Source organism: Antrostomus carolinensis, unplaced genomic scaffold (assembly GCF_000700745.2).
Source record: "Antrostomus carolinensis isolate BGI_N321 unplaced genomic scaffold, ASM70074v2 scaffold17735, whole genome shotgun sequence".
Lineage (NCBI taxonomy): Eukaryota > Metazoa > Chordata > Aves > Caprimulgiformes > Caprimulgidae > Antrostomus > Antrostomus carolinensis.
The window spans coordinates 19,769-32,434 of NW_010319599.1; the positions used below are offsets into that span (position 1 = coordinate 19,769).

The 12,666-nt window shown below is 35.0% G+C and overlaps 1 protein-coding gene across 1 annotated transcript in view; it reads right to left on the bottom strand.

Moving 5' to 3' along the window:
- The window catches only part of NCAM2 (neural cell adhesion molecule 2), a gene marked incomplete at both ends in the record, with an annotated part of 38,907 nt that overhangs the window by 14,171 nt on the left and 12,070 nt on the right, over positions 1-12,666 (bottom strand). Inside the window, 2 exons of the mRNA XM_010169276.1 lie at positions 2,940-3,085; positions 10,122-10,282. Of these exons, the coding sequence (XP_010167578.1) occupies positions 2,940-3,085; positions 10,122-10,282 (307 nt within the window). The remainder of the gene's footprint in view (positions 1-2,939; positions 3,086-10,121; positions 10,283-12,666) is intronic.

A 12,666-nucleotide genomic window follows, 5' to 3' on the forward strand; every position in this document is an offset into this window, starting at 1 on the left:
TAAACCTCCATTTCCATTTTCAAATCTTTAAGGGTGAGTCAAACACCTTCTGTCATACATAATCATCACTTACTCAGGCTGACCCACTCTCATGTATTTATGGGTTATAAAGCCATAAAGGGATTATAGAGGTCATCTAATGTGACCTCCTGGAAAACTTTCCATTTGAACTTTCAACAGAAGCCAGAGGAAGGGGAAAGACCCCTTTATTTCAAACTCTCAATGAAAGAGGGGCCACAAACTGTGTGGCAGATTGTTCCAAAGGATAACCGATAAAAGGAGAGAGGGAAAAGGCTTCTTTGCTTCTGGTTTGAACTCACTTGGTTTCAACTTTCAAACACACATTTCTGATGTACTGAAAATCCTTTACTAAAGCTATATTTTCCTAAGAGACAGTTATAGAGCTCTTACTCATTAATATTATCCTCCTTAAGCCCAGCAGGGTTATTTCTTTGATCTATGACTTTGGTGTGTATTTTCCATTCTTTTGGACATAATAATTTAAAAATTCAGAAAAGCTTATCTCCTGGTTATAAGATCTATCTATCATTTGAAAGAAAACAGTCTGAATCCATGCAGGCTAAGAATGATCTCACATTCAGCCTTCTTCCTTATCCACATGAGGTATGCTCACATTTTAGCAAAACAAGAATAAAATGATTGAGGAGCTACATACTAAAAGTAATAAAAGTATAATTAAAAAATAAGACCAACACTTCTGTGTTTTTTAATCATCATCATGTTAATATTACAGACTATGTTGCAAACTCATATTCTTCAATTCACTTTTTTCTTCTCTTTCTGTGTGCAAAACATTGCTGTATTATTCAAGTTATTCAATAATTTAATCACTGCCAGTTTTGTTCCCTATTCATCTAATTTGATAGGAATGCATAAGCCAAGGCTTTGTCACCCTAGAGCTGGAGGACCACAGGGCAAAAACAGCAGCATATTTTATAGCTCAGGAACATATACAGTATTTCAGAACGCTTATTCAACAGTCAATAAAAATTCTCCCATGAGCAATACACATAGAGCTCTTTCATTGGCAAGAGCAAAAGAAATCACACAACTGCATTTATTCTCATTCTTTTTATCTTCCACACACAGTATGTCAGCACACTGGCAGAAACTGAATATAGGTTTTAGTTTAGTTGTATTATTCAGTTGAACCACAGTTCAGAAAATGCTACAGTAACACATCTAGACAGTTCAATCATCTGCAGTTTGAATTAAGAATGTAACACTGTCCTACATAAGCAGTGGATAGATTTCAGGTTTCAACTGCACCAACATTTTTAGCTTGTTTTTGCGATTTGCTTTCATTTTCAATTTATGATATAATAAAGTTATTCTAGGAGTATTCCAAACATAAGTCAAAGACTACAATTGTAACCTTTGAACCAAGTGTAGTCTTTGTGTGTCAGAAAGATGACCTTTGACTTGAAATATTTAAGGAGTAGGGAAACTGTTGGTTTTAATGCAAAACTATTAGGAAAAACATGACGTAAATACTGTTATGTTGCTCCAAAATGTAAATCACAGAGCAGAAAAATGGTGGACAGAGCCTCACATAAACTGCCTCAATTCCAGGAAAGGTCAAGTTGGAGAGTAGAGCAGACCAGACATTCTCCTTCAGAACGCACATAATGGAAGTACATAATTCCTTAATATACAGCAACTCCATATAAACTGAATGACTTACTATGTATCCTATTCCCTTAGTAGCATGATTGTTCAAAAGGTTTGTCAATTGCTTTTTTAAGCAACAGCTATGAATATGCAAACATGATCTTCTGCTAGAAGACTGTATATTTTGCTATTTGATTATCTGGAGTAAAAATTCTGAATTAGCCAGCCAGAAAGATAGTATCTCATAATTTAACCAGAACAGAGAAATTTTGTAGTTTATATAAGGAAATTAGAAAGAAAATACTTATTCCAATATTAAAAGAAAAGTATTTTTTTAAGAAAAAGAAAAAGAAAAAGAAAAAGAAAAAGAAAAAGAAAAAGAAAAAGAAAAAGAAAAAGAAAAAGAAAAAGAAAAAGAAAAAGAAAAAGAAAAAGAAAAAGAAAAAGAAAAAGAAAAAGAAAAAGAAAAAGAAAAAGAAAAAGAAAAAGAAAAAGAAAAAGAAAAAGAAAAAGAAAAAGAAAAAGAAAAAGAAAAAGAAAAAGAAAAAGAAAAAGAAAAAGAAAAAGAAAAAGAAAAAGAAAAAGAAAAAGAAAAAGAAAAAGAAAAAGAAAAAGAAAAAGAAACTCTATAGATTATCTGCATGGTTAGGAATAACATTACACTGTTCCCTTTTGCTTTCACCTTTCCATCTAATTACAGCTCTTGTTTCCACAGTAACGGACTTTCTTCATTGTCATACCGTAATCTTTTTCTATTCAACTTACTTGTGTAATAAAAAATTAAAATGGAAAAACAAAATAGGAAAACAGGCTCACTTTGTAGTTATAGAATACTTGCCCTGTGTGAGGAAAAATATAAGAAAAGAGAAACATAGGAAAGAAACATCAGAAGTGGGAAAGAAAGAACTCCAAAGTATTCAGATTTTTTTTATTTATTTATTTCAGATTTCTATAAGCTCCACTGCATTTTGAGAAATACCGGACAGTGTTCAAATATAATCAAGAAGACCTATAGGCAGCTATTATGACCAAGATGAAATAGAAACCCTTAGTAGAGATTATGCATGAAAATTTAGGTCTGATGAGATGAATTACCTTTCAGCACATTGACTGCTTTGTCTTTTTTTTTTTTTTTCATTTAAAATTTAGAATCTCTATGTCTGTCTTATTACCTTGGAAAGTAGCAATTCTTTTCAGTTCCAGAGGAATCTAGAATTAATCCATCTCTAAATGAATTTTATGCTTACAAAAGATGATTAGCCAGGCAATACATATTCAGATATTTTAGACATTAAAGGCTGATTTACCTTGTCACCTTCAGAGAAAGTTATTCCATCAATGGCCCTTTTCCAAGTAATCTCTGGGATAGGTTCTCCTTCTGCTTCACAGATGAGGGTAGCTTTCCCATTCTCAAATGTGGTTTCATTTTTAAGTTGTATTATTTGAGGCTGTACTGTTAAAAATACAAATTGCATTACTCATCCTGCACAAAGACTTTTAAAACACTTTTTTTTTTTTTTTTGTTAAAGCATTTTCATTGTTTTATACTTAGGATTAACTAAAGGTTTAACATTACCATCTATATGAGCAACCAGCTTTTCTCACTTCAAGTTGTACAACAACCATTTCTCCATGTCTGACGACCTGGACTCCTGTCTCAGCATAGCTGACATCCCCAGGGCTGCCTGCTCCCTTGCTGGGGTAGTGTGGAATGGATCCTGGATGACAAGGCCCTTGCTCTGGTGGCTATGTTTGTGTGCTTTGCTCCTGGTTCACTGTCCTTTAGGGACCAACCAGCCCTCACTACTCTCTGGCATTTCAGGAATGAAGCAAAGAATGATTGATTCCATGCTGATCCTGCACCTGTGCAGGAATAACTCCATGTACCAGTACAGGCTGGGTGCTGACTGTCTGGAAAGCAGAACTGCAGAGAAAGCCCAGGGGGTGCTGGTGGACAAGTAGTTGATGATGAGTGAGCAATTCACTGGAATAGAGAAGTCTCCAGGGATCTTAGACGTGTAGAAACACCTGATAAAGGTGAGTAGACATAGGGCCAGAATCTTCTCAGTGGTCCCCAGTGACAGTGCAAGAGGCAACGGGTACAAATTGAAACAGAGGAAGAGGAAAAATCTTTTTTACTGAGTGAGTGACTAAAGAGCAGAATAAGCCACCCAAGATATCGTGGAGCGTCCATCCCTGAAGATATTCAAAACCCAGATAGACATGGTCCTGAGACACCTGCTCTGGCTGACCTTGCTATGAGCAGGAGGTTGGAATAGATGGTCTCCAGAGGTGCCTTCCTGTCTCAGGCATTCATTGATTCTACAAAAATCTGTGTTTGTCTTCAAATACAAATTATTTGGAAAAAAATAAAGAATTATTAATATTCTTGGACTTTGATCTTTAGCAATATCTAACTGCCTTGCACAAATTACTGAATTTAAAAAAATATCTTGATAACAAACACATTGTACTGGTATTAACGTTATTAAGAGGTGAAGAGTCCTCCCATACAAAGCTATTCATCCTTACTTACCAAGTAAATTGGTGGTAAGACACATTTTAAAAATTCCAGATATTGTTTGTATTCTTTAAATAATTCCACTTTACACCACAAGTACACAGCAATTACAGTTCTCAGTCTATACTGTACCTTGCCAGGTTATTTACATAAGCAATAAAATTTCTGGTTACATGTGACCACTTTTATTTAGATAACTTATCTGTACAATATCATACAAGAACTCTTTTGTAGAACCATGCATAGAATATTAATCTTCCATATCATTCAAGTAACTTCATTTAAAAAGTTTGGTCCTACATATTCACTCATACATAACCATTAATAAGTTTCTCTGAACCTATCCACTTCACATATTGAATGAGACACTCATCCCACTGAAAAACATAGCATGTAATCATGTAATAAGAATATGATTCAATATTTACACCCAAAAGCAGTGAATTAAGTTTACATGACTGAATTAAATTTTGGCAGCTCTTGATATTGAGTTTGTCTACATTAAGGACATTTGTTGAAAACAATATATTTTCTGTGTAGTTATCCTGAGTTTTGCTTTTGAGGAAGCACTACTAAATTATATTTTACGTGAAGCAGAAAATAAACAGAGAGGTGACCTATTTTCTAATGGGGTTACTAAAGTATATGCTATGCAGAAGAGTAATATTGGCTTATGTTAGTAGCTCAAAAGGGTAAAGATTATCTTTCAGGTTGGAAGGGATTCCATAAGGTCATCTTGACCAATTTCCTCCTCAACGCAGGGTTAACAGACCCTGTTCAGACTAAATTGCTCAGGGATTTGTTGAGCACCATCTTGAAAAATGCCAAGAGCAGAGACTGCACAGTTATTCTCATCAGCCTATTGCAGTGCCTGTCTGTCCCAATGGTGAAGAATGTTCTCCTTATGCCTAGTCTCCTTTTTCTTTTTATGACCACTATGTCACTTATGACCATTGCCTCACAGAGGCTGCATTCAGCATCACCAAGAAAAGTAATAAAAATGGGTTCAAACTTGCTATATCCAGATACATTACCCACCTCTCTTTTTTCCATTTCCACTACATCATTCCTGGTCTCACCTCTCATTCCTTATCTCCATACTCCTTTTGTTGCTTGTTTACTGTCTGTTCACAATTTGAATATTACAAATAATCTATTGTGTGTTTACTGCATAGAGATGAAACCAAGTAATCTTTTAACAAAGCACTGCACTAATATCTTGCTTCATTAAGATACAAGCTATGGTGAGTGACATCATGTGCAGAAAGAAAATACCCTGAGCGATCAGGGGCTCTTGAAGTGTCAACTGGATCCAGCTTTATTGGATGCAGTAAATGGTTGTAAACAAAAGATTACAGCAGGACAGCAATTTGACTGAGAAAAACTGAAACTCTCCTCAGTGGTATAACAAGTCAGTGGAAGAACTACAAAAAAGAATTTGAGGTAAAAGATAACTATGTCAAACTCCAAAATAACTTCAGTTATTACTCTCACTTTCAGGATCATCCAAATGCCTACTAAATATCTTACCTTGTTACTCAGGTACTCTATTTCTATAGACATGTCTCCTGGTTACAATATAATCTGTTCTTTCCTTTCTTTCCTTTGATAAAATAACATCCCTGGAAACAAGGAAAGAGCTATGGCAGATACACCACTCATAAAAAAAAGCATCATGCATAATATTTTATGTGAGAAGTTTGCAAAATATGAAATGAAATTATTTCCATCAGAACAAAAAAAAATTTCCGTCTGGACAACATGACAAACAATATGATCTGCTTGGATGATGCATGTTCTAAAAAAGATAACTAATATTCTTTAATTTTTAATTGCAGACTTATATTTTGTATTTCTTTAAGGTCTTCATCAAATGGATGACTTCAAGACAAAAGTTTTAGTTTGACATTTTAGACATGAGCAGCTGACATTTAGAATCATAGAATCATAGAATGGTTTGGATTGGAAGGGACCTCAAAGATCATCTAGTTCCAATCCCCCCGCCTTCAGCAGGGACACCCTCCACTAGATCAGGTTGCTCAAAGCCTCATCCAGCCTGGTCTTAAACACTTCCAGGGAGGGGGCATCAACAACTTCCTTGGGCAACCTGTTCCAGTGTCTGACTACCTTACAGTAAAGAACTTTTTCCTAATATCTAATCTAAACCTGCCCTCTTTCAGTTTAAACCCATTTCCCCTTGTCTTGTCATTAGTAGCCCTTATGAAAAGTCCCTCCCCAGCTTTCTTGTAGGCCCCCTTCAGGTATTGGAAGGCCGCTATGAGATCTCCCCGGAGCCTTCTCTTTTTCAGGCTGAACAGCCCCAACTCTTTCAGCCTGTCTTCATTTAACCTGATTAGGTTTTTTATTATAAGGTATATCAACACTCTGGAGAAGTAACAATGAAGAAATACATGCTTAGGCCTAAGAAAATAAAGATTATGTAGGAAGCCTTTAAGGGATTGAATTTTTTTGACCACTCTTAAATCAACTGCTTATTATTATGTTATTTTGGAATTTTTTTTTTATTGGGGTGCCTATAGCTGGAAAAATGTGGTATATCATAATTCAAAATGCTAATTCATATGTATCTAAACACACAAACAAATATATTTATGGCTAATTACATCACAAAATAAATCAAAGAAAACAATGAAACTGAATAGTATGAGTGAAAGATATAAAAAGTTAGCTACCAAGCAGAGACAAATACTAAAAAATATTTTTAAAGAATTCAAGGAAGAATACCTATGGTTTCAAGACATTCAGAAGGACTAAACATAAATGAAATTGTATAAAAAAACCTTAGTACAAGTCCTAAACAGTAAAATGGATGAGATCTTTTAGGTAGGAATGGATAATGACATGGAAATAACTATAGTAGATAATAGGATGACAGTCAGAGATTACCAAATCATAATCAGTAAGAAATCCTCAAAGGGAAACAGGGCTTTCTTTTCTCCTCTATGTGTTATTGGGTAGAACAGATAAAAAGCACTAACAAAAATGAAGAACTGACAAGAGCAGAGTGTTTGCCTATAGGTTTCTATACATGTGTTAATGTTGCAGAAAAAACTGTCAGAGTAAGAATCTCATATGAGGACAAAATAGCTTTTTTAATATTGATACTGGAAACAAACAAAAAAAAAGGTTAAACAAAAAAATCTAGGTCATACATGGAAGCCAAACATATGCAGCTGTTATATGGCACTAAGATGGGCATGTCCATTTGGAACTGCAGAGTACTAGAAATTTTAAATGCTGAATGCTATAATGTTACTGTTATTTTTATTGCATTATAGCAATATACTGTTATTACAACTTTCAACTCTGCCAGAGCCCTGTTTTGCAGAAACAATAGTTGTTGCCCCAAGGAGTCTGCATTGCAAATTAAAATTAAAGATAGTAGGTATGTAAGACAAGCAAACTAATGGAGTGGGAAAGAAAAATGTAATTTAATAGGTCATTTTAACGCATACTGGATGTTGGTGTACTGTTTAGCTATAATAATCAGCCATCTGCCTTGCCATTTTCAGACTGCAGTTTTTTGAATACATTTAAGGAGGAGAAAAGCATAGTAAGTTGTTGCTATATGTATGACTAAGTTTAATCTGTGTGAAAGAGAAAGAACAAAACGTTCATTGTAGGAGAAAATACAACTCTGCTCCACATTTTCAGAGTTTACAAAGTAGAGATGAACTTTGTAAAGACAATATTAGACTAAAATTACACTAAATTTAGAGGTTACAAATAAGGTAAGAGGCTTAATTTCTGCTACTATTCCCTAAGGTCAAACTAACAGTACACAAATTATTATAATCAAATTTAAATATATCCAAGAGTAAAGCACACAGGAAAAATAACTCTAAATATACAAATTCAATAATATGCTCTAAATTAGCTATAACCACTCAGGAAAGAGACCTGTGAGACACTGCACTGCATACAGTTATGTGGAAACACCAGTTCAGTACCCAGAGAGAGCCAGAGAGGCAAACAGAGTGTGATGGGTGGCACCAAGATCAAAGCAGAAGCAGAGCTGTGCTGCTGAACAGCCAGGTTCCCCCCATGACACGAATCCTGAGTGGCATTCTTGCACTGTCATCTCACAAAGAGCGGATTATAATCAGAAAGGTACAGGAACAGCTGTGGTTCAGAGATTCATAATGGTTTCCACAGTAGGAGAAACTAAATAGACTGGAAACTTACAACCTAGAAAATAAATGAACTAGTGAGATAGAAAACTACATTTGATGTAAAGAACATGAGGAACTATTCTTAACTTTTTATCTTAAAATGAGAATTATGAGACAAAGAAATGAACAGGCTCCAAACCTAAACATAACAAATACTTTGTGCAAGAAAGAAAATATTTAAGGAATTTAGGAGTTTAGGATGTCATGGGAAAAAAAAAAAAGGATTAAACAAACTCATGATACCTATTAAATAATTTGGTTTTAGCTTTTCAGGGAGTCTTTAGAATAGTAGTTATTAAAAGATGGAAGAATGTATACAGGAAATACTCAGTCTAGTGTCTCCCTTTGCCTGTTCCTCACATTAAAAAGTTACCTTGCCCTAGGCAAAAACTAAGTAAATTTTGGCCATATTTAAAATTACTTGAAGAACAAAATTATTCCTGTCTGAAACTTCCTTTAACTCATATCAAAACTAGAAAGTCTTTTCTAGTCCTTCAAATATATTTTTTTTTTCAATTCTGGAAATATAATTGAATAAAATGTTTTGGTTTTCCACAAAAAACTTCAAGATACCATGTATCTTGAGGCCGTGAAGAAGTTTAAAATTATATTTCATCTTCTTTCCTTTGAAAAGGAATTAAGAATAACTTTCAAACACCTCAGAACAACAGTACGTAATCCATGTGGAGTACGGAAGACTGGAGACACCACAGCATGGAGGGTTACAAAGAGTTTCCCAAACAGGAAAGACAGTGGAAGGCAAGCAGACACAGCTAACCCATTTAGCTGACACCATGGCTTCAGCCTCAGGCTCCTAGATCCCACATGACAGCATTATCCAACCCAACAGCTTGGCTCTTGCAGTGCAAGTTACCAGATTAGCCTCTTCTGTTAGAACAGTTTCCCCTTGTATAAATTACTATTAGTTTTAACTGGGACCTAAAATTTAATTTCCCATGGTACATACTTTAGCTCTTCAAACATAAATGGCCTTTCTCTTTACTCCAAGCCACAGTTAATGTGAAAATACCCCAACACACTTTTTTTTTTTTTTTTTTTTTCAGCTTTTTCATAAATAAGCTACAGCCTTTATCCTGCACACTGGTTCTGGGAGGTTTTCTACATTCTCACAGATGCCTCCTCTCACTAGGTTATAGCTACACGAAACTTCAAAGAAATTATCAGTTCTATGTAAAGGAGAGACTCCTGAACACAGCATGGGTGCTAGAGCATATAAAGAGAAATCAGAGTTCTCATGTTATTATTTTTATCCTTTGAACCTCAGATCAGATAATATTTTCATGACTACATCTGTAATCATGTACTTAAAATAAAAATCAAGAAAGAAAAACAAATAAAAGATCAGAAACACCTCTGCATGGTGTTTTCTTATAAAAAACCCCACTGCTTAGAAGTCCAAATAAACTGTTTTTTCCCCTTTCAGAATTTTCCATTTTTTCTCCACTTGGTTTTCTTGGAAGCAGCCAACTTTTAAAGGAAAACCAGAATAAATTAACAATTTCACATTCCATTGTACTGTATCTGAATAATAGAAAAGCAAATGCTGAAGACAGCTTTTTCAAAATGAAATCTAGTTATAAAGGTTAAAGTAGCCAAAAGGAAGAAAAAAGCTGTAAAATTATACAAAGAGTGGTTTGCTGCATCAGTAGGCACACTGCAGGACTACTGTTTTACTGAAAATTGTGAATTATAACCTCAGTTCTCTATTGTTTACATTTAAAAAGGAAGGATGGAAAATACGATGCAGTACTTACCAAAAACTTGAAGGAATGTCTGTTTTTTATCATTTCCTGCTTTGTTTTTAGCACTACAAATATAAGGACCCGCATCAATATTTTTTATATCTCTTATTGTTAGTTCTGTATTGCTTCCTCTTAGCATATATTTTTCATTTTCTTCAATAAGTTTACCATTCCTAAAAAGATAAAAGTTATGTATAAATCAACCAGTAGGATCTAAATTCTGAAACAATGGTATGGAGGAATTAATATGTTTAAAATAATCTTTGAGAGAAGAGACTGCTATTATGCTGTCCTCAAAAATGCATTAACTCCTGTGGCATAAATTGGCAGTGTATATAAGAGAGTTGATTTTAGCATGACAAAAATTGTTCTGCAGGATTACAGTGTTTTTTCAAAAGAATGCGCACAGTCTAGACATAAGCAAAGCATTCTGGACTGCAATTTGATGTTCAAGACCCCAGCTTCCCAATTTTATTGCCAGGTTCTGAAATATATACATAATAAAAATACTATAATAACTTTATTCATAAATTTTCAGTATTGACTTAATGTTAGAAAAATGCCTGTGAATAGAACTTAACATATCCCTTACACACAAGAAAGGACGGAAAGAAATTGGTTAGACAAATACACACTTGTATGTGAGAAACATTTAAAAGCCTATTTTCAAAGTGCAACTGATGTGGTTCACATTAGTAACAATGTACTACCTTCTAAAAAAATATTTTAAATTATTTACATGTAGAGCCTATTGGCACAGAAAGTCTTCCTAATTATTTTCTCTCAGTTCTTGTTGGCTAGTAAGAACAGTAAGCAGGCATGTCTCCAGTTGTTAGATCTGACCAGATGGTACAGAAATAATAAAACCTGTGAACAATTCTGAGGGCTGATCAAGGCTTGACTTGTCCATTTCAGCACCTTGGCATACACACAGTTATCAAAACAGCTTATTTTTCAAAAGTGCAATCCTTTTTTTTCTTCCTTTTTCTTCGCATTCCTCCTTGTTTGCTGTTAGCTTCTTCTGAGCTTATTTCTGTGGAAGCATCAACAGTTTCTTCTCATAAGCATCTACATAAAAACTGCCTGGTTTTCATAAGCATTGACAATCCTGCTGACAATGTCAACTTCTTTAAAACAAACAATTTGTAAAATGAAATCAATACACATAACTGAAATATTCTATTCTAAATGTTTTTTGGTTTTTTTTTTTTCAGAATATTACTTTCTGTTAATAGGATTCCCCTGGCACCTATATAGCTTGTATTTTAGTAATAGTTCTGTAAATAACTTCAGTCTGCTTATCTGTTCACTTCATTATTGTGATACTCATTCATCTCCTTCCCAATACAAATCACAGAAATTTTTTTGCAGAGCAGAAAAGGTCTAATTTTCCACACAGGTGGTTTCAAAAAAAAAAAAAAAAAAATCTAGTGATTTCTGTTAGGAGATAAAAGTTACATTCAAGGTCAGAAGTAGTTTCCAAATGCCTGTAATCACAAACATTACCTATATCTATGACAATTTCTAAGTAGAAATGAGATTACGAACATTTCCCTGGACCCTCTAGGGAACACAAAACATTCAGACTGATGTTAATATTGGAAAACATGAATAACGCATTAAAAGTGGATTATTTATTCTTCCAAATAATTCTAACCATAAACAAATTCTGTCAATAAAGATAAGAGGATTGATCCACCTAAACACTGCTAGTATAAATTATCTCCACAGTATATCTCCACAGTACTATCTCCACTAGTATAAATTATCTCCTCTAAGTCACAGGAGGGAGACACAGGGAAAGGCAGAATGAAGAGCAGCCTACTGTAGGATAAGATCAGGTTTGAGACCATCTGAAGAACCTGAAGGTGCACAACTCTATGGGACCTGATGAAGTGCATATGCGGGTCTTGAGAGAACTGGTGGATGAAGTTCCCAGGCCACTATACATCACATTTGAGAAGTTGTGGCAGTCTAGTGAAGTTCCCACATACTGGAAAAGGGGAAAAATAACTCCCATTTTTAAAAAGGGAAATAAGGAGAATCTGGGAAACTACAGGCCCGTCACAGTCTCACCTCTGTGCCTGGCAAGATCATGGAGCAGATACTCCTGGAAACTACGCTAAGGCACACAGGAAGCAAGGAGGTGACTGGTGACAACCAACATGGCTTCACTAAGGGCAAATCATGCCTGACCAATCTGGTGGCCTTTTATGATGGGGTTACAACATTGGTCAATAAGTCTAAAGCAACTGATGTCATCTACCTGGACTTGTGCAAGGCATTTGACACTGTCCTGCACTACATCCTTGTCTCTGAGCTGGAGAGGCATGGACAAGATGGATGGACTACTCAGTGGCTAAGGAATTGTCTGGTTGGTAGCACTCAAACAATTGTCAACAGCTCAATGTCCAAGTGAAGATCAGTGAAAAGTGGTGTCCCTCAGGGGTTGGTATTGGGACTGGCTCTGTTTAACATCTTTGTCAGTGATATGGACAGTGGGATTGAGTGCACACTCAGCAAGTTTGCCGATGACACCAAGCTGTGTGGTTTGGTC